This window comes from Gobius niger (genome assembly GCF_951799975.1).
Source record: "Gobius niger genome assembly, chromosome: 1".
Lineage (NCBI taxonomy): Eukaryota > Metazoa > Chordata > Actinopteri > Gobiiformes > Gobiidae > Gobius > Gobius niger.
The window spans coordinates 56,969,573-56,993,446 of NC_136852.1; the positions used below are offsets into that span (position 1 = coordinate 56,969,573).

At 38.4% G+C, this 23,874-nt stretch overlaps 5 protein-coding genes across 6 annotated transcripts; 2 read left to right on the top strand and 3 right to left on the bottom strand.

Annotated features, from left to right (window-relative positions):
- Window positions 1–4,798: 4,798 nt before the first annotated feature.
- mvk (mevalonate kinase) lies at window positions 4,799–8,414 on the bottom strand. Its single transcript, XM_079562690.1, has 10 exons — window positions 8,032–8,414; window positions 7,805–7,952; window positions 7,536–7,680; window positions 6,731–6,886; window positions 6,427–6,530; window positions 6,312–6,357; window positions 6,089–6,179; window positions 5,708–5,827; window positions 5,337–5,490; window positions 4,799–5,107 (listed from the first exon to the last, which is right to left on the bottom strand). Exons 1-10 carry the CDS (start codon window positions 8,107–8,109, stop codon window positions 4,956–4,958), a joined length of 1,194 nt encoding a protein of 397 aa, XP_079418816.1. The 5' UTR covers window positions 8,110–8,414; the 3' UTR covers window positions 4,799–4,955.
- A 147-nt stretch (window positions 8,415–8,561) lies between these two features.
- On the top strand, window positions 8,562–10,268 carry mmab (metabolism of cobalamin associated B). The gene is made up of 10 exons (XM_079572220.1): window positions 8,562–8,711; window positions 8,823–8,881; window positions 8,955–9,048; window positions 9,115–9,172; window positions 9,246–9,318; window positions 9,399–9,496; window positions 9,578–9,642; window positions 9,714–9,773; window positions 9,847–9,940; window positions 10,138–10,268. Exons 1-9 carry the CDS (start codon window positions 8,617–8,619, stop codon window positions 9,929–9,931), a joined length of 687 nt encoding a protein of 228 aa, XP_079428346.1. The 5' UTR covers window positions 8,562–8,616; the 3' UTR covers window positions 9,932–9,940; window positions 10,138–10,268.
- aldh3b4 (aldehyde dehydrogenase 3 family, member B4) lies at window positions 10,132–13,011 on the bottom strand (the record flags this gene model as incomplete). The annotated part of the gene is made up of 10 exons (XM_079572231.1): window positions 10,132–10,331; window positions 10,407–10,506; window positions 10,702–10,868; window positions 10,959–11,348; window positions 11,416–11,497; window positions 11,751–11,836; window positions 11,901–12,021; window positions 12,193–12,303; window positions 12,364–12,559; window positions 12,959–13,011. The coding sequence occupies 10 exons, from the start codon at window positions 13,009–13,011 to the stop codon at window positions 10,132–10,134; spliced, it is 1,506 nt and encodes a 501-aa protein (XP_079428357.1).
- ube3b (ubiquitin protein ligase E3B) lies at window positions 12,749–20,862 on the bottom strand. 2 transcript variants are annotated; one of them, XM_079572177.1, is made up of 27 exons: window positions 20,499–20,862; window positions 20,196–20,363; window positions 19,994–20,108; window positions 19,855–19,914; window positions 19,661–19,765; window positions 19,490–19,586; window positions 19,332–19,417; window positions 19,177–19,259; window positions 18,984–19,089; window positions 18,789–18,909; window positions 18,537–18,714; window positions 18,287–18,462; window positions 17,937–18,104; window positions 17,689–17,860; window positions 17,501–17,619; window positions 17,318–17,432; window positions 17,141–17,240; window positions 16,940–17,059; window positions 16,501–16,677; window positions 16,306–16,416; window positions 16,091–16,228; window positions 15,960–16,025; window positions 15,832–15,890; window positions 15,534–15,716; window positions 15,355–15,466; window positions 15,180–15,272; window positions 12,749–15,102 (listed from the first exon to the last, which is right to left on the bottom strand). In XM_079572177.1, the coding sequence occupies exons 2-27, from the start codon at window positions 20,354–20,356 to the stop codon at window positions 14,911–14,913; spliced, it is 3,213 nt and encodes a 1,070-aa protein (XP_079428303.1). In that variant the 5' UTR covers window positions 20,357–20,363; window positions 20,499–20,862; the 3' UTR covers window positions 12,749–14,910. The 2 variants fall into 2 exon arrangements, with proteins under 2 accessions (XP_079428303.1, XP_079428304.1); XM_079572178.1 differs by lacking the exon at window positions 20,499–20,862 and having other exon boundaries at window positions 20,196–20,476.
- A 348-nt stretch (window positions 20,863–21,210) lies between these two features.
- Window positions 21,211–23,809, top strand: kctd10 (potassium channel tetramerization domain containing 10). The gene is made up of 7 exons (XM_079572209.1): window positions 21,211–21,359; window positions 21,699–21,912; window positions 21,980–22,149; window positions 22,213–22,299; window positions 22,403–22,455; window positions 22,540–22,735; window positions 22,811–23,809. The coding sequence occupies exons 1-7, from the start codon at window positions 21,357–21,359 to the stop codon at window positions 23,027–23,029; spliced, it is 942 nt and encodes a 313-aa protein (XP_079428335.1). The 5' UTR covers window positions 21,211–21,356; the 3' UTR covers window positions 23,030–23,809.
- The last annotated feature ends 65 nt before the right edge of the window (window positions 23,810–23,874 follow it).

Sequence of the window (23,874 nt, forward strand, 5' to 3'; positions counted from 1 at the left end):
CAAACGGCTTGCTATGGTGAAATTAGCAAATATTAATAAACCACAATGACTGATCTGAAATGGCTGACACACGTGCTGAAAAGAGAATTAAATAGACTTGACTTTTATCAGCTTCATGCAGCTTGCAGCATCTGGGAGGCAGATCATTTGCCTGACAGGAAACTGAAGTGGTATGTAAACATTACTTGAGCCCTTACACTGCAATCCGGTCACCAGCCCATTTTCCTACCCACTAGACCATACACGTCCCATGTGTTATGCCCATCTAAGCCAACATGTCAGGACACACAAAGGTCAACGAGGACCAGAAGCAGGAAGAAGCAGAGTGGCCTCTGTCTGCGCACTTTGCAGTGCAAATGTTTACTTTTATATTAAAGAAGAATCTTGGCAGTACTTTGTCACTTGACTCCCAACACAATAACACTGCAGATGCTGAATATTTTCACTAAGTGAGCAATCAGGAGCAAAGTGGGCTGAAAATTACACTTATCCCCCCATGAGATGATATGCATAGAGAAATAAATCAGAGTGCAAGAGGGGCAGAGGGGAGAAGTGCTATCACCTGATCCGTCTTATCTTAAAAAAGCAGCGAGATGTGTCACCTCCTCTCTTAGAGTGGATAGAGCCCTCCTGGCACATTTTTATAGAAAAGATTTCAGTGAAATGATTGCTAATCTATGCAAAAAAGCAATCAGTAACTCATTCATAATGCATGAGCAACGAGATACCACTTTTGCAACGCTATGAGATTATTAGATGTTATCGGGAATGCAGCAGATGAAATATGAACACTCCTACCTGTCCCATTGTAATTACACAGACACAGAGCTTTAGTAATAGTCTAGAAGAGAAAACTTGAGAAATAAACCAGAAGCACAGTCTGCACATGGACAGAGAGACAGGCTGAGACACAGTGAGTATAAATTCATTACGTCTAACTGCAGATTGCACTGGATGGAATATTTGTTTGGAACAGCTTTATGTATCCATTTGTGCCATGATTTATCAACCTCAAAGCTGTGGTTTAAGTACATCTGGCTGACATTTTAATAGTTCATCAATCACACAGAGTCTTGAGATAACATTTGATTATGCTCCTCCACAGCTGAAAAAAAAAAAAAAAAATCAATCCAATGAACTGGCAGCAATCCCAGAGAAATTATGAGAACCCATTTCAATTCAAAGGAAGTTCAAAGTAAGAACATTAGATAAGCTGCTTTTTAATTAATGCAAATTATTTTTAAGGGTTCTCTTGTTTTCCATGGACCTTAATGCACTGCATACATCACTGTGCCAGCATTTCAAAATATGTGTGAAAAATAAACACTACGCCGCGGATTACAGATCACTGGTACATTTACGTCTTGCTATAATTATTAAAAGCACAGTTAATACGTGTACACACCGTAAATAAATGGAAAAAGCGCATTCATATTATAATCTTTTTTAAACCGACCATAAAAAGAAACAAGGATTATCACTTGCATGAAACGCAGATGCAAAACCTTGGGAGCATGGTCCAACACCACCTACTTTGTCATTACATTTGGGGATACTACAAGACAATCCTCCTTAAAACAGGACATAGCACTGAAGGGAGCAAGCTATAAAAATCAATAATGCGTTTCAAAGGCAACAGAAAAGCTAGTGCCTGAGCCGGCAATTAAACAAGAGAGCAGCTGGCAATGAGGGATAACACACGGTGTATTTAGCGGTGCCCTCCACTTCACCCAATCAGTTACTCAATAGATCAATCAGCATGATACAATTTCACAATAAAAAATAAAATATGGACAAGGGGCCACTATAAATATTGTGATTACGATTAGATTTGCCATTTATGTTATGCAGTTCAAGAGACATTTGCTTGTGTACATTTTAAACGTGTCCAGGAGCGTTGACTGTGCAGCCCTAGCATGTAGCATTTTTCATAATATCATAGCTACCTAACATTACTATCACATAAAATAGTTGTCCTTAAAGTTCTCTCATAAAATATTTGACCTTACAAGTAGACAGTACAACCAGGCCTAGATAAAGACAGAACCTGGTCTAAAAAAGGATCTAAATAAACTTAAATGGACTAAATTCGGTAAAAAGAGTTCTCCCTGTAAATCTTGATTATATTGCAAGTGGTAAATGAATAGACTTTTGCAGATTCAGAGGACAATATAACATTTCGGGCTAAACGCCTTAACTTCCTCGGCCTGCTGTGTTAATCCGACCCTTGCCACTAACTTCGTGCTCTACCCCACTCACTGAAAGGGCAAACACCCCCCAAGAGGATCAGACCGCCCATCAAGACAGAGACGAGCTCATGGGGTTGACGTTGCCTCTGTCAGTGCTGATAAATCCAGAAAAGATAGACACATGGCCCTGCAGATTTTGTCCGCTCAGCTAACACGAAACACTATTCTGAGGAAAACACACATCAACAAGTCTGAGTGAAAAATCAGTGGCCAACATTTGTCAGCCTGGTCGAACTCTTTATTTTATTTCATGCCAAAAAACCTCATCGAGAATTAAAAAGCTAATTTTCGAGAGTGTCCTGGCCAATATGCAGCGATTAATTCTTTGTTGAAGCTTAAGAGTTCCTGACATTCCCTCACCAAGTAATTTAACAATTTATGGCTTCAGTCTCCTTAAATCAATCACTTACATTGGCACCCATCGGCATAAGAATATCAGGCCTATTGATGGCCATGGTGTGATTGACCACCAGCAGTTTTTTGCCCCTCCCACAACATACGGATCATGCACAATATACTGCTGGGACCCATTTTTCCAGAAGCAGCATTTTTTGTCTTTTACCTTTTACTTTCTTATTATACGTTTGCTACTGACCACCACAGACCAGGAGCGTCCCACTAAAATTGCAAAGAGGGTGCACATTTAATCAAATTTGAATGTGAATCACAAATCGCAAAGTGTCGGGGAGCTACTTGCAAAGTGCTGGAGAACAACCAGTTGGAGATGTCTGACTTTGTAGTATGTTATGTACAGCAACGTAACCTGGTACTGCTTGAATTTTATCTATTCTTGCACTTTTGTTTTCCACTATATCAAATACATAAAATACAAAAAACATTTAGTCAAACTTTGTTTCAATACATTTTTGCCGTTATCAAGCAGCCTTAAACCGCAGTGTAAGATTTCCTAACACAACTGTCGGGTAATTTGGTGTAAATTCACTCCTTTCCAATTGTTTAACAACAGCTAGAGGAGTATTCACTTACAGCTGACAGAATCTCACACACTTCAATAGATTAGGTGATAAATTGTGCACTTCGTGTGTCATAAGAGTAGATAATCCTCAACTAATTTGAAATGTTAAATGATCTGCAAATCTTCCTCCTGGGACACTTTTAACTGAACCTCTCTAATTTTGACTCTCTCCCTCTATCCTTGACCCCCTTCTCTGACTCCTTCTTTTATCTAAAATAATCTCTGTGCCTCTGTGGTTTCTATTCATCAGAGCATAAAGAAGCAGGCACTGAGATTGATAAAAAAAAAAATACCATCTGTGCCTTCCAGGGGTGCGCGGAGTGAGGAAAGAGTAAGGCAGGCCCTGTTGTGTCCCTCTTGTCCACCCTTGTCAATGCCATTTCAATTGAAAAGCACAGTGGTAATTAAATTCCAGCAGGGGTTAGGGGCGGCTGTGTGGCGCGCTGACGGGGGGCTGCCTTGACACATAGATGACACAATTCAAGAGGACAGCGGCAGAGATAAAAGGGAGGGGGACAAAAGTGTTTTTGCACATGTACAACGTCCACGGTCTTGGTGATGTTTGATAAATATAAGGTCACTTTTATCAATAGGTTGCATTCACGGCAGTCCAGAAATTGATCTCATCATTTTGGATGGAGGGCGGGGGCCTCTATAACTCCAAGGAAGACTCACCGTTTTTGAGAAACACAACTAAACAGTGTTGTTTGGGATTGGATGCACAAATTTGCCACTTTAATTCAGCCATCGAGACTTTGTGATTGAATAAAGCCATAAACTATAGGCTCTATAGTGAACCCAACATATTGACTAGTGCTCTTTGGCTTTGCTTAAAGTGATGAGGTAGAGGAGAGTTGAAGAAAGCTGCTGTGTTTGTGTCAGCACTAATTTGTGACTCACAGAAAGATGCTGCTTCATGATTCATATAACACTGCCACTAATCCAGAGCTCCAGAGGCCACTCAGTCCTGATGTCCCTTTGTCCTCATCCGCTGTTAGTAGAACAACATTTATGTTACTAAAAAATACAATGAGTGCCTCAAATAAGTGAATATAACATTTAAAGCAAATATTTTCTTAGAAAAACACGGTACATCTCTCGGACTCCAATTCTCCTATAGCTCAGATCTCTTACTGTAATATATACATACATTTAAATTTGTTAAATGTGAATAAATCGATTCATCAATTTAACAAGTCAAACATCTCTCAGATCTTTCAGCTAATGCTGTTGTCAAACGTGTCACTCTGCTGCCATCTATTGGGCAAAACAAGCTTTACAGTCACTTATTTTCTAGCTGTTTAACCACTTATTTATTAAAAAGCAATTATTTATTACATTTAACAGTTTAAATATAATAATTATAGATGGCAAATGTTGAACTGAAATGCTTTTGCATCGTTGTTTGTGCTGCAGATGTTACATCAATCTGGAGATGGAACTTAGTCACTTGGGCTACATTCTCACATTCCTTTGTTCATTAATATACATTATCAATTGATAATAATAAAAAAATAGAAAGCAAAAAGAAAGTATAATTGACAAGTGTATAAATTGCATGTCCCTTTCTAAAAACAGAAGGCAGAGAAAGAGACAATTCTTCTTAATAAAAATATTTTTAATTAAATTAAATTATAAAATATGTATTAATTGTAGTGATTATTTGTTTAGAGGCATGACCAGTGTACATTGAAATATTCCATGTCACAGCAGCAGGGCAGCTGAGATGCTCAGTATTGGTTTAAGATTTCTAAAATGTCCTCCTTAACTGAATGTGGAGAGTGCTGCTGGACGCCTGGACCACCAATACTTGTTTCCCAGCAATCAAATCCACAGTCTCTTAGATCTTTGACAGTGTTCTGCACCACAGAGGCACTGGTTTCTAGAGAAAAAAAGAAAAGCAGCTAAAAAAATCTGTATATAATGAATATTTAAGCACATGCCAACTTAAACAATACAAAACATTTTAACTCATAACAAAATCATACATTTAGATTGATTATTATTAACATTGGTTTGTGAAAAGGGGAAATTAAAAGGTTTTAATTTTAAATTACAGCAAAGAACACATGATTAACATAATATCCTATGACAAATGTGCTGAATTGTACCTGGTCTGAGAAGTGTGATGCCACAGCCTCCTCCTCCTGCTCCAGTTAGTTTACTGTGGAGACCTCTGGTCAGAGTGACTCGACATAATGTGTCCAAAGTAGGATGTCCCACCCCCATGACATTGAGATGGTGCTGGTTTATGTCAACAAGCTCCTAAAAATTATAGATTCAAACTATAAAAATGTACACACATATATGTATTTATTGCTGATAAACGGTAAAGGTTAGAAAAGGTAAGAGAAAAACAAAAACAAAGATGATAAATGTAAAGAACATTATCCGGTGATAAGTTTAATTTTTACATTTGTCCTTGTGAAATATGTATGTAGTAAATACGGTATTAATGATCAATAATCAAAGTAGTTTGTACCTCTAGAATTTTGTAGTGCTCTCCAGTGATTGGCTCACTGGTCATTTCAGAAAGAACTTTCTCACAAGTGCAGGAAATTGCATCCACTGAGTCAAGCACAGGTGTCATAATTGTCGGAAACTGCAATCAAAATAAACAATACTTTCTCACTTTACAATTAAAAGAGCATAGACCTCGAATGCCACAAGCATTATGCAATGATAAAGAGACATGATCTGACTTTGACTCAAGCTTGAAGAGCTTCAAAGTTTCACAAGAAATGTTTTCCATATTTATTCATGTTTTATATTTATTTATTCACTATTATGCACTACTGGCGTATTGTAAAAGCTATGCCTTTGAGTCAACCATCGTATGGTTTAGGAAAAGTAGAAACCATACCTTGTTAATTTTGTCTTTCACACCAGCTACAAGTACTTTGGTGCTACGAGGTACTTTGGTGTTAGTCAAAAGAATTCTCAATAATGGTACTCTGTGAAAAAGGTACAGCAAAGTCAGTACACACACACATACATTTATAATGTTTATTATAATGCCACGTTGTTATTGTTAATTCACAAAAAACAATGACAACATTTTTTTAATGTAAATGAAATACCCGTACCTGCTCAATGGTATAATTTTTCCAGACAGAAATCTTAACATCCCACCTGCAAAAGAGAAAATATCATGAAATGCGTCCCTGAAGCATGTCGTTATAGAAACCCTTGGCAACTCACCCCATGTTCCAACAGCATTGTCTACCCCTGAAGGATTACCATGAATAATGGTCTCCCCTCGAAACGCCCAGCTATTGATCAGCTCGAGGTCTTCCTGACACCACCTAAAACCAATCAGCATGAAGAATAAGATTTATAATAGGCTGCTCTCCCTAACCCTAACACTATCCGCATCTGCCATTTTAATGCAGCAAATAATGACAAATTAAAGAAGATACAATCCCTCTCTATTATTATTCAAATAACATTATCCATGCGCTCATCAAAATAAAACACCACGTGCCAAAGATTGATTACAGATTACCTGGCGTTGTGTTCAGATTCTTTGAGAGGGGTTGCAATGGTTCCACTTGCACAAAGTAGAGCTGCCGCTAAACAAACAGAGAAAGCAGCGCTGGATCCCAGTCCTGCTCCAGTGGGCAGCTCCGACCACACAGTCATTGTCAGGCTAGGCAGCTCACTGTAGGAAAAAGATACAAAGACAGGGAGTGAATTAGACAACTACTGGTTACTGGTTTACTTTTATAACTCACAACAATATAATAAACTGTTCTTAAAAATGTGGGCCATTTGCTTGCTTTTTCAGCATCATAAAAAATGCAATAGGGCAGAAAGAACTAATCGATTATGAATGAAAAATGAAAAAGTAAACAACTATATTAGTAATCGATTAATCGTTTTCTGGTTCACACAGACTCAAATAGAGCAAAAATGACATGAAAATGTAGTATTTTTGATAGAAAGTGTATGTAGTGTTTTGTACTTTGTAAATTTCATGAATATCTGTTTGTGTCCAATCAGAAGCAGAATTAGCGCCAAGAGCCTCCAACAAACATTTACTTTAAGTTTACTCTATCAACATGTCCTTACTACTTTAGCTTTATGTGATAATTTTTTTTAATCCAATTTTCCTACACCGGCAAAAATATTAATCGTAATTTTTAATCGTAAAAATAATCGATAGATTAATCGATGACACAATAATCGCTATTTGCAGCCCTAAAATACAGTACTTCCAAGCAGGTGCTTTCTGATAGATTGATGAAAATAAATCTGCAGCAATCCAAGTGCCTCTGCAAGATTGTAAATGTACAAAAGCACATGCTTACCTCGATCTGAACATGGAGATATAGATATAAAGGAATGCTAAAGTAGCCATACTGGATGTATCCAGATTTCCATTTGTTATTCCAAGAAACTCCCTCAGTCGCTTCACTAATTCAGCATTCAGGAGGGATCCTTCCTCCTTTTTACCTGGGACCAAAAACATGAGAATTAGCTAAACTTAACACACTGCAAAATGTAGGTAAAATATAAAAACACAGTCAATACAGTGCAAATCACATACAAAGCATATGTGGTTTAAAAATGTTCTCACCACAAGGATCAGAAACAAGTAGCTTCAGCTCTGTCAGATCCCAACAGAGGAAGGAGTTGATGTTAGGGAGATTGATGCAAACCTTCCCATCATTTGTAGCTTTTAATTTCAAATACGTTCTCAGATTCAAGCTGACAGCAAGGGCCACCTGAAAAACAAACAAACAGACAGAAAACTGAGAAACTGACACTTGATTTACACTATATGTACACAGCATAGACTAATACCTTTCCGTGTACAACAGCGTGCTCTCCATGCAGTATTGCCTTCCCTGGAGCAGACAGGATACAGTCCTTTACATGCATAATTGCACAAATTCTTGTCTTCAGTGCGGAACAAACAGGTCACTTAACGTTAGTCCAAAAATAATCTGCCTGTATTATTTGCGTTACTAGCCACTTTGAGCCAGCGTTAATCTCCTGAAGCTGCAGCAACGACGACCTCTTCATAACATTTTCCTCATAACCTCACTCGATGAAACGTTAAGTCAAAAGCATCGGTTAAATGCGGTAAAAGGAACCGTTATCAACCGTTGTCAACCGTTGAAGTGCCTGAGTAGCGCGTAAATGTACACGCATCAAAATACACTAGACTCATGGAAATGGGACGATCGTTGTTTCCTCGCTTTCCAGCGTCCAATCAGGTAGAAATGTAGTCGTATTATGTGTGTCCTGTCCAATCGCTGCTCCGCTTTATCAAATCACACAACCAATCATGCCATCCAAATGAAACGCCCTTAACTACAGGTGCCGTCCGGGGACACACGTGTTTCCATTTGTTTACGCTAACACCTAGCTTCGATCTTCACCGCAATGACTTTTTTAATAAAACTTGCTTATTTTCGCGTTGACATGAACAAAGTAATGGGTGTTCAAAGGAGCTGTGCAGTGGTGTTCACAAACAGAAGGTACAACTGGTTTGCTTTTATATTTATATAACACTAGTAGCTGTTGTTGTATAAAGGCCATATGGCAGCTACATTTCTGTGTATTAACTTTTCCCTGCAATCCTGTTCAAGGTACGCTACTGAAGGAGAAAAGAAAACACCCAAAATATACACAAAAACAGGAGACAAAGGTAGCCAAGTCAATCTTACAACGTTATTAGTTACATAGGAGAAACTGCTTTTATTGTTGCTTCTCTGTTAAAGGGTTTTCCAGCACTTTCACAGGAGAGAGGAGACCAAAGGAAGACCTAATCTTTGAAGCTTTGGGAAACACAGATGAACTGTCATCAGCTATAGGGTAATCTGCAAATTACATTAATCAGCTGTTGCTTTAAACTAACTCTACATTAATGGTACATTACAGCTTGGCCAGAGAATATTGTCTTGACAAAGGTCATGCATTCACAGTTCAGCTCGACAAGGTTAGATTTATTTTTATCTTTTCTTCCCCATCTGTCATTGTTGAGTTCTTATAACACCAATATCTTTGGGCAGATACAGTGCATTTTACAAGATGTGGGCTCTAACATTGCGACGCCCAGATCATCAGCACGAGACAGTCACATAAGTAAGAGCTTATTTGTTTTATCCAGAGCATATTTGTTTTATCCAAAACATAATGTATTAAAAGCATCCATTCCCTTCTAGAAAAAACAGAGTTTACCAATTCATCAACTACAAACCTTGAAAACTGGATAGATCAATTTACAGAAGAACTTCCCCCATTGACAAATTTCATTCTACCTGTAAGTCAATTAAATTAATCATAATATTGACAAAAAATTATTTGGCAAATAATATTCTTACTTTTTACATTACTGCACCAGTCTGGAGGAAAGAGTAGTGCCGCTTTGCACTTAGCTCGGGCCATATGTCGAAGGGCAGAACGCAGGTAAGCTGTAAGTGATTAGGGGGTTATTTCTTACCTTTATTTTGTGTTCACAGTTTAATGTTTTCATACAGTGTAGCGCCAATTGTGCGGTCTGGAGAGGCAGATCAAGATGTTGCAAAGTTTTTAAACCGGTAAGTGAAGCTAAAATTTAAATAACATGATTTTCATTACAAAATAATAACCAGAACTTGTTCTTCTATTCAGATTGAGTGATTACCTTTTTACTGTAGCCAGATATACTGCAATGAAAGAAGGCGAGAAGGACACAATCTACAAAAGACCTCAATAGCTCTCATAGGTAATTGACTTTTGTGTTGATCATCCAATGTGATTATCTTCCTATCTTATATTAATGTGTGTGCCTACCTATGTGTTATAATATTGAAGAATATATAATTGCAAAAAAAACACGGATTGTAACATTTTATTGCTGTACTTTTGTATAACGTGTAATTTTACAAATGCAATTTCTTCATCTTCTTTCTTCATTCACAGGATCTGGCACCAGCCTTGACTTCTCTGGGACAGAGTACTGGCCCAGGCCATCAGAGATAGGTTGCGCTCTTCATAGGGCGGATAGCGCAGATAAGTGACACACTCAAAGCGTTGACTTCGAAGCAGGCATGATTTCTTGTGAGAAAATGTATCAAAGCTGTAGCGTCCATGATGGGAACCTGTGCCACTCGCACCTGTTTAAATGGAGGAATCTTCAAAGAAACAAACATACCACAGAAATATCTAAAGGCATCCCATGAATTGCTTACCCACTCCACCAAATGGCAGAGTCACCATCAAACTCTGCAAGACACAGTCGTTAGCACAAAAGCTTCCACTGTAGGTCTCATTCATCAGTTGTGAGATAACCTGTGACAGACAATTGTAAACTAAATATTGTGACCTTGTCTATTTTTTTTTAATATGTATATACGTATATAAAAGATTGTGCAGTAAGTGTTCAGTGTTGCATTTCAATGTTGTATTCTTTTTTTTCCTCAAGGTCCCTTTACTGTTAAGTTAAACTAGAAATAGTCATGCACAGACCCACAAAGTGTGTTTTACCTGGCTGTTGTTGGAGTATGCATATACACAGAGAGATTTCTCCTGCTTATTGATGAAGGCTACAGCTTCATCCACATTTTGAACAGTGAGCACTGGGAGCACTGGACCATAAATATCCTGCTGCATGACAATGTCCGTGTCCACTACATCTGTCAAAATAGTTGGTGCTGCAAAAAGTTTTATATGTTTTATAATATATTAATATTATGTTGCACATATTTGCCATTGCCACTGTTATCAACACCATAGATTCTTACCGATATATTTCTCTGCTTCTATTGCCTGGCCACCCACTGTCACCTTTCCAGATTTCCACAAAACATCTTTTGTTTTGTTGAAAATATCCACATTGACCATCCTACCAAAACTGCGAGACTCTTTGGGATCCGGTCCAAAAAATTGCATAAGGCAGCACTTGAGAGCCTGAATAAGCCTCACTTGTATATCTTTGTGGCACAAAACGTAGTCTGGTGCCACCAAGCTCTGCCCTGCATTGTGAAACCTAGCCCAGGCAATGCGCTGTGCAGTAGTGACTATGTCACATTGCTGGTCCACATAACACGGGTTCTTGCTTCCCAAAACAAGAGTGACTGGTGTGAGCGTGCGGGCTGCAGCCTGAGCTATTCTGCTCCCATCCTCACGGGCCCCTGTTAATGATCTGTTTATTATTCTATGTAAAAATGTAATATTAAAAATATATATATATCATTTTACCTGTAAAGAAGACATGGTCAAATTTGAGTTCCACAATGTCGGGTAAATCGTTTTTGAGTGCAAGAATCACATGGAAACATTCCTGTAAAACAAATACAATTATAATTTTGCCATGTGTAACAATTATAGATTACTGACCAAACAACAAGCAGCTTATGATCTATATATATATACAGTGGAGCAAAAAAGTATTTTGTCAGTTCCCCATAGACTTCCTATTGGATTTACAAAATACTTTTTTGCCCCACTGTATCTAAAAAAATATATAGTAAAGAGTTGAGTTTCTTTTTGATCCATTCCCCACACAGAATTTTGTTAGTGGTGATCGTACTTACATTATTAAGGTACAAAGGAATTAGACGATGAAGAAGCTCTGCTGTGTTAGCTGTCCACTCCGACGGGTTAATGATCGCACAGTTTCCTGCATGAAAACAGACAAAAGCCCAAGCATTGCTTATTTCATAAAACTCATGGTTTTGCTGCACCTGCTGCTATGGCTCCAACCAATGGGACTAGACACATTTGGACTGGACAACACCAGCCCCCCACAATGAGCACCACCCCCACAGGCTCGCTGACGAGGCAACAGTCATCCAGTGTGGTGGACTAGAACAACAAATGTCAAAACTAAATTCACTCTCAAAATAAATGAAATGACTAAGTCACATTGACTGAGCAAAAGTAGCTATTTGCTTTAGGCTTTAATCTCATTACTAAAGTCTGACAATGAATGTCTCTGTGAAAGGCAAAATGTGGTCATGAAATAAGTTGTCTCACCAAGTTTTTTTCAACTGGCTGTGGCTGCATCCATTTCTTGAGATTGTTGATCGCATAAAGGGCCTCATTTTTGACAAGTATCAGTTCAGACATCACAGTCTCAAAGTGCGGCTGGGTCAAGAAATAGTTAAATAGATTTTGATTTGATCTTTAAGAGCAAATGTATTATACCTTATGAAGGTCCTTTCCAAGGGCCTGCACAAAATCACACTCATGTTCCTCCAGCATACGAACCACTGCCCCGAGCTGAGCCACACGAGAGGTCTCCTTTAGGGTTTGTCTGGCCCTAAAAGCAGCTCTGGCCCTTCTGAGTAGATCTACACACTCCAGTGGATATGTCCTCAAGCATGGCTCTCCGAGTCTAGTTCTGAAACATCAATGTAGTCGTGGTTAAGGTTAGGGTTAAGGTGTACTTTATTGTCCCCGTAGGGTAGTCACCACAAAACTTTATTCCAAACAGAATGTTTACATACCTTCTGCAGGTTAAACGTCCATTTCTCTGACAAGCATTGCAAGCCTTAAATTTCACACTCATTTCTCTTAATAAAAAAAAAACAATGGAAGTACCAGGACTGAAGTCTCAGCCTATTGTAGGCTTGCTCAGAAAAAAATCCAATTGCAATGGGGATAGTAAAAATTCCAACAGCAGCCAATCAGGTGATGGAAACCATTCAAATGTCAAAAGTAGCTTAATAAGAATTGCACTGACAATAACAAACACATTACCTCTCAGAATATAGCCTACCACATGGACATGACTAATTACCTTCTCAAGACTTTGAACCAGCGGGACGGAGAAGGACTCGGTGGGCTGTTCATGGTGTTTCAGCTTTAGTCTCTGGTGGGCAGCTTCTTACAATGAAATGCATCAGAAAGCACAGACTGAAAACAATGCACACTCACAACATAATCCCCGACACAAGTTAATCTGGAGTGAGACATTTTCTCCAGCCCCCACTTTCAACTAGACTCGAATGTGCTCAGCGCTGCTTACTTGGTAGGAATGTGGTGTATTTATATTATTAGTTATAATAATGTTTATAGTTAGAGGTAACATAAATCCATAAAACAATGTCAGAGTTACCTTTATTTTGTACTAAAAGAATGGAAAATCAAAATCCGCAATTAGCAGTCATCTGGTACATGAAAGAGTAGTCTGTTCTTGACATCATTGAACACAGATGAGAAACCTCATCACAAGACGTTTCGGAGGTACATTTCATATTCTGGTCAGCGTAGTGTATCTTTGAAGAGGAGAATAGAGTTCCTTTAGACAGAAGATTTCAATTATGATTTAGTAGAATGTGAGGATGTAATCATTTACACCACAAGGTTAGAAAGGTGACAAGTGTCTCAGAAGAGTAAAAGCATTTTGCATAATAAAATCACTTGTTAGAGATTATATTATATACTGTAGTTATATTTACCCCTTATAGCATAGTCTCTTCTAGACTGCTTTGAACCCTGTGTCATTTTTAAGGTTAGGTTAAGATTACCCTTCTAAAACACTTTACAGATAAAACAAAGTAGACATTTGTGCAACATTGCCATTTTAAGAAACATCGAATCAATCTCTTGGCTCAAAAACCAATCCATGACATCATCATGTTTGAGGTCCTGGCCTCATGCGATTTTCCACATGGCTTAAAACTTCCAGAGCACAGCCCTCCCTAATGACGGAGTGATAACAGTGGGTGTTAGGTTTTTGAAACTTTTAGTAATAAAGTCTACGTGTACACATTTACTCATCTCTATGGCTTGTTTCCAATATACATTAATATGTGTTACACTTACAGGTGGACATGATAGAAAGGGGCCGTTAAATACATGAGGCACTCAGTACTTAGGAAAAGTGGAAATTTTAGTTTCTCTAAGTGCATACAAACACTACTAGGTATAATTAAAAGTTTACCACATATAGCAATGTTGGGTTCACATATAAATGAACATGTCCAGTGTATTTTCACATATGTGTAAAACAGGCATCTTTCCTTTAAATATATTTTTTAAAATCATTATTACAGCTTCCGCCCTATATTGACATCATTTACATTGATAAAACTTCTAAATCTAGTGGCGCTCAAAATCACATATAAAACCAATGGGCAATATCTTTTTTCCTAGTTGTAAAATGATGCAAGATTGATTTTTTTGTTTCTCAAATGGGAGGTAATGCAATAGACATGAGAAGTCCTTCTTAATACACAGATGTGGATTTGTCTTCAGTAGATAAAAGATACATTAACCTCAGTGTAACCTTTTAAGATCCATCTAATATCATGTAAAGGCTACTTTGATTCTGGAGTGCACATCACTTGGTTTCACTTACACGATTAAAGCATATACAGTGTGTATTGGCTTGCATTGCATCTGTATTGCTTTCCAGTTCACTTGAAATGGGAGCGTTACCACCAAGGATGATTTTGTTAGGCCTGAGAAACATAGATTTAGCCACGGTGTATCACAAGTTAATCAAGTTAAATATAAGATATATTACATTTCGGGTGTGGAACAGGGCAGGTCCTAAAAATCTGGTTGTGCTGCTAAAACAGCACTTGACTGTTAGTTGGCTGAAGAACCGCAGACTTGTTGAAATCCCTGTGATTCCCGGCTGTTGTTCTGGTTACTTCTGGCAGCCACTCTACAGTCAGCACAGATTCTCATGGTTCAGGTTGCTTGTGACAACACTTCTGTGCAGACAGGTTGTGTGCAAAAGAGTTAAGAGAGCTCAAAGCCTGTGTTCATGCTGATGGCATATCTCAGTTTATCACGCAAAATACTCTTCTTGCTGTAATTGGGCAGCTTGAGCAGATTGAAACATGTTGATGAAGTGGGAAGTCGTCCACCAGGTTCCTTCTTGCGAATAGTGAAAAATCCCCTGAGGACACTGCCCAGTGTGTCTCCGGTGTCCTAGACAAACACGCATTGCTGTTTTATTCAGCTGGTTTTTATGGTAATTATGCCGTGTTTACACATCTGATTCTTACCTGATCATCTGAAACCTCAACACAGCGGATGGAAAATGGAGGTTTGAGGTAGGCAAAACCAAGTAGTGGCGGCCTTGAACAGCTGGTAACAAACTACAAAACCAAACATTATTTTAGCTGCGTTAAAACACTTCTGACCATTTTGTGTTACAAATACCAAACAAATCATGCTTACTTTAAGAAACATAGCCCTCTCCTCTGCATTAAAGTCACTTGACAAAATGTCCCAAAGCCAGATGATGACACGATGACTGCTGTGAAAGCCTCCATAGTACACTGTGTGTTTCCTGGATATAGAAAAATTATTAGGAACTCAACAAAAGTCTAAAAAAATGTTTTTCAAAAGAAACCTACTTAAGGTCATCTAGATCGATTTCTGCATTGTCTCCTGATATAAGGCGTTGGACTTCGGGCGTGGAAAACATATGCAGCCACTCAGGGTTTATGATACAGCGGAAGCCACGGATGAAAGCAATTGTTTGTTCTTTAATCTGTGTGTGCATTCGGAAATGAGCCATGAGGTGGATGTAGCTGATTCTAGATCGAAAAGTAGGAGTTAAAACATGTTACATGTCACACAAATCTATAAACTTTAGTATATACACAGTATTGTATACTGTAGGCAATCAACATAGCAACATATCTTGCTTACTTATTCTCATTGGTGACAGACATTGTTTTTCCTCCAGGTATTAATTCATGACAAACCAGCTTAAAAAAATAAAGAGCATTAAAATATGTTCATTATTGTGCTAAATTATTCCAGTGAGTTATTCTTACCTGCCCCATGACATCCTCATCATAAGATAATGTAAGTCCAAGATCTCCCACATCTCCATCATAACGCTGGAAAAACAAAATCAATATAGTCATCATCATATTGACCAGAGCAATTCATTGGTAAGCGTTACCTTAATTGAAGTCAGGTTTTTGTAAAATTCAGAGTCCAGTGAGGGCAGCTCGTCAATAGAGCTGTAAAAGGTGCTGTGATGGTGACCCAAGACTTGGCTCAGGAAAAAGGAGGCGAAGGGGACGTCGACAACAATTCCCTTCATACACAAAATAAATCCATTAGTAAAATTGCATACAACTAAAAGAGATCTTTTCCAAATCAATTATGCATTACCTCATACACCGCCTTCCCAAGCATCTTTCCGACAAACTCAAATAGCTGCAGATGGTTTTCATGAATATATGATGTGGGGGATGGATACAGCCTTTCGTTTCCGCTTGTCGTCTACAGGAAGGAAAAACAGAATATAGATGTGGTTAATTATCAGACGCGTGAAATCAGAATGAAACATATTTTCAGTTCATTGACCTTGAAGAGGTTGAGAGCAGGGTTGAACACTTTCTTAATAATCTCTTCTAAAAACTCTTTAAATACACCGTCTTGATCAATTCCAGCTTCATCCACTCCCAAGTCGTTCACAAACTTCACCCGAATGACGCCTTTCATAGAATTGACAGGCAATCTTCGCAGTTGATCATATCCATCCTAGAATAATAATTTTAAAAAAAGATTAAGGCAAGAGCATGGGTAGCACTTTGGTGATTGCATTGTTATTCCTCATGGAAACTGGACATACATTTGCTATTGCACATTATTTCACTGTGATATAATTGGTCATATCCCTCGCATCCCTCTGCTGCCCCCTTGTGAACATATTTCTTAGATATACATTTTTGATTCTCTCATATGATCATGTTAAAACTGTGCTGGATGGTCAAACGCAACCAGTGGAAGTGAAATTTCATACCTCTAACATCCTTGAGCGACGAATGGTTATATGAGTGACATGTGGTGATGCAGAACTCGTCTCCACCAATCCTAAAGTCTCTTTTTCTTTAGTAACAATATTTCTGAACAGCAGCACTCTCTGCAATAAAGAAACAAAACAAAGATCCAAACCAGTTGAGGTAAATAGACACTTATTTCATGGAGGAAAACGGCGTCTTACGTTTTTATGAGGAATAACATGTGGTATGTACTGCAGTAAAAGTTGGGCTCTCTTCTTTCCTTTCTCCAGTTCTTGAAATAACAAGCTAGGCTTCAGATCCCTATTTCAAGTAGAAAAGATGGGTTTTGAGTTTGTCTTCAAAGGGGGTACTTGTGTCTGCTTTTATAATTGTATTACTTGCGCAGCCAGTGTTCATCAGGTGTGAATTTTCTTCTGCAATCGCGTTCATAAAGCACCATTAACCAACCGTGCACACTGTGAAACAACTCCAGTTTTTCTCCTTTCGCATTTTCTACAAAGACCATAAAAACAGAGATTTAGGACCGAGTCGTGTTGTATAAAAGCACAGATGTGATTTACCTAAAATGCCATCCCAGATCATCTTAAAGACAAATGTGTTAAGAAATGAGGAGATGGTCAGGAGTTCTTCTATTTTAAAAGAGGTTTGTTCTTCATAGACCTCAATGTCATCCAAAATACTGCAGCAGATAAATATGCATTATGAAATTGAAATAAAAGATAATTAAATTGAAAATAGTGAGATTTACGTTATAAGGTGGCGTGAGCAGTCACAGAAAAGCATCAGCATGGCAAGGAGCTGTTTGGACTCCTCTGTGTCATTGTTTAGACACTCCATAAAAAGTTTGAGGCCGCCCTGCGGGCCCAGCTCACAGATAAAAGCCCATAGTTTGGGCAGAAGGTCATCCAGATGTGTTAGACCTGAAAAAGGCAAACAAACATAATCAAATGTTGCAATTACTAGAGTTTTTGTTAGTGGTCTCGCCAATTAACAAACCAGTAAGTATCTGAAGCCGTATCTGTGTCAGTGTAGACAGGGCAGTCTGGTAGAGCACACAAATACTGCACACTTTCTGAACTTCAGCCGAGTCAACTCGTTTTCCTCCAACTGGCTTCAGGATGTTCCGTACAGACGCAGACTTCTGAAAAGCTCGTTTGAAGAGATCTGAGTGTAAAATGAAAACACAAATGAGCTTCACCAACATCAAAATCTGTGCCACATGTTACCAGCCTGAGCTGGCGTTACTGGTACAGTCGTCTGCTCTGATCTTTCATGTGTGTTTTTAATTTGGGCTTCATATTCATTTCAAAGCTACCTTACAATATACAAAATATTGCATAACTCACTTTTAACAGGCAGATTGTTTTGTGATGTGCTTGGTTGGGGTGGTGAAAGTGGTGGAGGAGTGGGTTCTTGGCTTTCCAGTTTTTTGGAGAGGACGTCGCTGAAAAGTGACCGAATTATCGAAACACCCCATAAATTTTGAAGTTGTTTGGTCACCAACGGCATTGACTCATTCAAACTAGAAACAGAAATAAAGGGAAAATTAATGGTTACATTCAACTTTTACAATTGCTCCAAAATATATTACCATACCCATAGTCTACGCTTTGAGAGAACCAGCCCAGAACAGGATGCCAGTGAGTGAGGTTTGACTTCTTTTGAGAGACATATCTCTGACAATAGGACAGCATGTCAGTCAGATCCTTCACAAAATGATTAGCTTCTTCTTCTAAGACTTTCTCATTAAGGTATCCCAAGTGAATGAGGTTTCCTTGGAACGAGAACACATAGTCAGCGTCACAATACATTATTGAAAACGTAATATAAGGTTATGAAATACAATACCTAGTAAACAGAGGGTATGACTTCCTTCTAAACAAACACATATATCTGAGCACTGTTCTTCACGGCTGAGAAACAGAATAAATTTCCGAAGCAGCTCATGTGTCTGGATGGTTGCCATGCACTGTAAAAATATAACGTGTAAAATAATCTATGTTCTGTTATGAATAGGGTCATAGATGTGATTTGAGCGCATACCTCTGGGGTTAGGACATTGAGGTGATGTACAATGGCTGGAACTGACATAATGTGCAACAGGAATGATCTCAGAAGGTTATCAGAAAAGTGCGCAGCAATTACTGGTCTAAAAAATACAATTAAAAAGCATATAAGTACGTGAAACATCAAATCATCTTCCGCATCACAGACATTTAATGTAAAACTGGCAGACCTTAATGCCAGAGTGAAGATTGCAGTTAGAGTTCCTTTAGAGAGAGATGGTCTGGAACGAGCTAATCCATTAGTCAGTAAGATCTGAAGGACAAGAAATTGAGCTCAATAGGTCTATAGAATACTAATTAAAGATGACACAACAAAACATCTTACCTGCAATACTGAATAGAACCCCTTTTGATTGAGATGGCCCATAATATTTTCACAGATTCGGGTTAAAGCTGGTCTTAGAGCTTCTCCTAAAAATGGAGAAATTACATGTTTAATGTTGGCCCCATAATACAAAGGTTTTGAGAGAATACGGCATTTACCTTTTCCTCTGACTATTCGCCAAGTAGACGTGTCAGTGAAAGTTACAAGCATGGTGAGATACATGGTGATGATTTTATGGTCTTGAAGTATGTCGGGCTGGAAGTCATGAAGCAATATTATTTTGATATACATTGCTATATCGGTACAATGTGCTGTTTCTTTATGCACACCTTTAATTTTTTTAGCAGCTCACAGCAAGTCCATAATACATCCTTTATCTGCTTCAGCCAGGCAATTGTGAGATCCTTTGAAAGTGCCAGAGACACATACCAAACCTATAGACAGAAAAGGTGCATAATCAGTAAGCCATAAAAAGACATAAAACACTTTAAAAATGAAACATGAAATGAGTAAATGTACTTACTTTAGGCTCATTTTCAGCCTCCATACTGGCCAGAATTGCACGGCAAAGTTTCTCAAATCTCTGTATACAGAGGTTATTGGTGTATGAGTATGTCTAGGTGTTAAGTCATTATAAAAGATCCACATTAAATTTGACTTACCCGTTTGTCTTCTTGGCGATAAATAAATAACAATTTTCGGGCAATTTTGAAAATAGAGAGTGCATTTCTTTTTGTGGCTGTCTCAGAGCTTTCAAAGTATTCATCAACCTCTTTTCTGATAAGCAAAGAGCAAATGCACGTTAATAAGGACATGTGAAACACTGTTAGTTGTATAACATTTCTAAGGCAAAAATGATATCACCTTATTTCTTTCTGAAGCCTACAGCGACAGAGAAATCCTTTGACAAGTGCTTGAATAGAGGTTGCCGCTTTCTCCTTCTCCTTCTGACCTTTTCTCTCCTCCCTGGCTTGTCTGGCTTTATCCAGAAAGTCAGTTTTGGAGCTTTGAGGTACACTGAACATTGTGGCCCTTGAAGAACACAATAAATGTTTGTACTAATGCACTGTAATTTGGGATTAGTAGTGCAAAAAACAAAAATCTGAATAATTGCTACACCACACAGCATAATCAATTATGTAGGCAACAAACATTGTAGTGTACTTACAAACAATGTTTCCCAAATTATATGTTTCTTGAGCCAAGGGGCTCACCCTTCACTATAGCTCGTTATTCATTAGGTTGTCTCCAGAGGAAGACCGACTTGTCATTTTAGAAGCTAAGGTCGTAGGATGCAGGAAAAAAATGACCAAGAGTTAGCACACGGTGGTTCACTTCAGCGCAGCTTTGTCAAAACACCAGGCTGAACATTTTTACATCCATTAGTTCATCTTCATTGTTTCTCTCTGTTTAGTATACACCCTTTGTTGTTGGTCGTTTATAAACTCAGGCAACATACCGCAGTAAAATGTAAACAATGCCAAAACGCTTCGTCCACACTGCTACAGCCTAATCTCTGGTGTGTGCGTTAAATGTTTCCGGGTAGTTTGTGTTGTTGTTATTCCATTTCCAACCTTAGACCTTGCGTGTATTGTTTTTCATGTTCATATTATTTTCTCTGTTTTCGCATGAGCAAATGCACATTATATGTATATTTTACTTCTCTTGATAAAGAATTGATAACAGACGGTTTCGGAAAGAGTGCGGGGGAATGTTTTCACTGGTGCACACCTCAAGCGGAAACACAACAAGACCACAGTGTTCGTTTTAGTTTATACAGCAGCTTGAGCTTAAGGATTAGTTTGGTTGAACTGATATAAGTTGTTGGGGCATTGTTTTCACATAATGCAACATTCTAATTCACATCTTCTGGACAAACATTGAGGAGTAGTATCACTTTAAAGGTTCTGACTTGACGTCATTTTCATAACTGCGCAGCTTGAGCTCGGAAGGAAGTGGGTGTTAGCCGAGTTAGCTGGTCTGTGTTAGCGAGCTACTACAACTTCGAGGTCTGCTGCGGCTTCTATGGTGAATATTATTAGTTTTACTCAACAAAAATACAATTGAACATCGCTCGTTGATAATACATGTACAGTGTTTGTCTGTAGAGTAATCTCACGAGCGCCAACTCTGTGTTTTTTTTTTAACAAAGTGTCTAAGCTAACTCAGTTTAACTTTTTTTGTTAATAATAGATTTCTTACTGTTTGCGTTTTGCTATGTCATGTATAATGTCTGGACCATTGAATTTCACTCAGAGAGAGCTGACACCAGTGTTCAATGGTGTTCATTGCGCTACCACATCAAATAAGTTACTATAACGTTGGTTTGTTTATTCCGTCTCAGAGCTTGTGCTTTTGTGTTTGTAGGAAGAGATGTCAGGTGAGAGTGTGGTGAGTGCGGCCGTGCCAGCAGCAACAACTCGGACCACGTCCTTTAAAGGTTCAAGCCCCAGCTCCAAATATGTGAAGCTCAATGTGGGTGGTGCACTCTACTACACGACCATGCAGACACTAACTAAACAGGACACTATGCTCAAGGCCATGTTCAGTGGCAGGATGGAGGTGCTTACGGATAGCGAAGGTAGGTTTGAATGAAGTGGTATGTTGGATAGTAAAACAAGTTATTTATACTGTCAACATGTTTACAGGTTGGATTTTAATTGATCGTTGTGGCAAACATTTTGGCACCATCCTGAACTACCTAAGAGATGGGGCAGTGCCACTTCCAGACAGTCGGCGAGAGACAGAGGAGCTTCTTGCTGAGGCCAAGTATTACCTAGTGCAGGGCCTGGCTGACGAATGTACAGCTGCTTTACAGGTTTGAGACTGTCAGTTTCGCTAATTAGTTAAACCATTTTAATATGCTATACTTTCCACACAGAACAAAGAAACATATGAACCTCTTTGTAAAGTACCTCTGATGACATCTTCTAAAGAAGAACAGAGGCTTATTGCTACATCTAATAAGGTATGGTAATAATAGTATAAATTCTGTATGTTTTTTATGTGATGTATGATCTGTGTTTAAAAGTCATAACTGAATATTGTTATTAAACCATGTGTCTTTACAGCCTACTGTTAAACTGCTTTATAACAGAAGCAACAACAAATATTCTTATACCAGGTGAGTTACTATGACATTTAAACAATGGAGGAATTCAAGTTTTGTGCTCATATAACAAAAAAAAATGTTTTTTTAATTTCCCAGCAACTCGGATGACAACATGTTAAAAAATATTGAGCTGTTTGACAAGTTGTCTTTGAGGTTCAATGGCCGCGTTCTGTTCATAAAAGATGTGATTGGGGATGAGATCTGCTGCTGGTCCTTTTATGGACAGGGCCGTAAGATTGCTGAAGTTTGTTGCACTTCTATCGTATATGCCACAGAAAAGAAGCAAACTAAGGTAAATTAGATATTTCCCCATTGTGTCTCTTGTTAGTCTGTGATCTGTTTTGTTCAAACATGCTCTCTGTTTCAGGTGGAATTCCCTGAAGCCCGAATTTATGAAGAGACCCTCAACATTCTTTTGTACGAGTCCCATGATGGGAGAGGTCCAGACAACGCACTATTGGAAGCAACAGGTGGTGCTGCTGGGCGATCCCATCATTTGGATGAGGATGAAGAGCGAGAGCGTATTGAGCGAGTTCGGAGAATTCATATTAAACGGCCCGATGACCGCACACACCACCATCAGTGATCTTCTCTAACCCTGTGTCTTTTAAACTGGACTTTCTTTGCACCATGCCTGTGCCTTACCATACCTTCTCTTCCACTTTCACCAGCTTTCTCTTTGAGATTTCTAAAACAGGAGTTTATGAAGACTATATAAGTGATACAGTTTATGCTGTAAGTGCTTTGGTTTGACGGTTGTGTGTATTCTTTATTTTCCATCATCGCCTTTGTTTTCAATTAATCTACAGGGGACTAAAATTTCACCTCATTGTATGAAAATTGGTGTGGTTTGAGTTAAATGAACTACTTTATAAATATAGAATTATAATATGTTGACTAAAGTGTTTTTGGTATACACAGTAGTGCTTTTGGCTGGTTTGTGTATTTGAACAAATTGGGTGACCTGCCCAGTCCAACCACTTGGTGGCACTGTGTATTTAGTTTTTCCATTGGCTCCATGTCTGTGTATGTACCTATGACCAACTTAACCTGCAAGTAACAGACTTGAGTTTTCAGATATGAAAGCATTTTTTACCTTTCCATCTATGTTTCACTGTTTTTAAACATTTCGTGTCAACTATCAATTACCAGTGTTGAAAACTTGAGTTGTGACTGGGTGATGCCTGTGAGTGAATGAATGAATGAGTCACATAAGTGAATGAGTGCAACCTGAGATGTATCTGTCAGGAAGGGTTTCCTGACCCTTAGCTTTGTACAACTGAGAACTTAGACCCATCCCCGTCATCGCATTTATCAAAATATACTGTTTGCACAATATCATTTAATTTGAGTAAGTCAGAGGAACACAGTTCTTGTAATGTGTTATACTTTAAACTTGTTTTATAAATATACTTTATCACAAATAAATTT

What these genes read in the sequence shown, in the direction of transcription:
- mvk (XM_079562690.1), bottom strand. Translation starts at nt 8,109, where the DNA reads ATGCATGTAAAGGACTGTATCCTGTCTGCTCCAGGGAAGGCAATACTG. An exon ending in ACGCTGTTGTACACGGAAAG is followed by an intron (nt 7,953 to 8,031) that starts GTATTAGTCTAT and finishes TTTGTTTTTCAG; the next exon opens with GTGGCCCTTGCTGTCAGCTT. An exon ending in AGCACTACAAAATTCTAGAG is followed by an intron (nt 5,491 to 5,707) that starts GTACAAACTACT and finishes TATAATTTTTAG; the next exon opens with GAGCTTGTTGACATAAACCA.
- mmab (XM_079572220.1), top strand. Translation starts at nt 8,617, where the DNA reads ATGACTTTTTTAATAAAACTTGCTTATTTTCGCGTTGACATGAACAAA. An exon ending in GAACTGTCATCAGCTATAGG is followed by an intron (nt 9,049 to 9,114) that starts GTAATCTGCAAA and finishes GGTACATTACAG; the next exon opens with CTTGGCCAGAGAATATTGTC. An exon ending in TGACAAATTTCATTCTACCT is followed by an intron (nt 9,497 to 9,577) that starts GTAAGTCAATTA and finishes TTACTGCACCAG; the next exon opens with TCTGGAGGAAAGAGTAGTGC.
- ube3b (XM_079572177.1), bottom strand. Translation starts at nt 20,356, where the DNA reads ATGTTCAGTGTACCTCAAAGCTCCAAAACTGACTTTCTGGATAAAGCC. An exon ending in AGCTGCTAAAAAAATTAAAG is followed by an intron (nt 19,587 to 19,660) that starts GTGTGCATAAAG and finishes CATGACTTCCAG; the next exon opens with CCCGACATACTTCAAGACCA. An exon ending in GATCTGGGATGGCATTTTAG is followed by an intron (nt 17,433 to 17,500) that starts GTAAATCACATC and finishes TGGTCTTTGTAG; the next exon opens with AAAATGCGAAAGGAGAAAAA.
- kctd10 (XM_079572209.1), top strand. An exon ending in GGTGCTTACGGATAGCGAAG is followed by an intron (nt 21,913 to 21,979) that starts GTAGGTTTGAAT and finishes ACATGTTTACAG; the next exon opens with GTTGGATTTTAATTGATCGT. An exon ending in CAGAAAAGAAGCAAACTAAG is followed by an intron (nt 22,736 to 22,810) that starts GTAAATTAGATA and finishes TCTCTGTTTCAG; the next exon opens with GTGGAATTCCCTGAAGCCCG.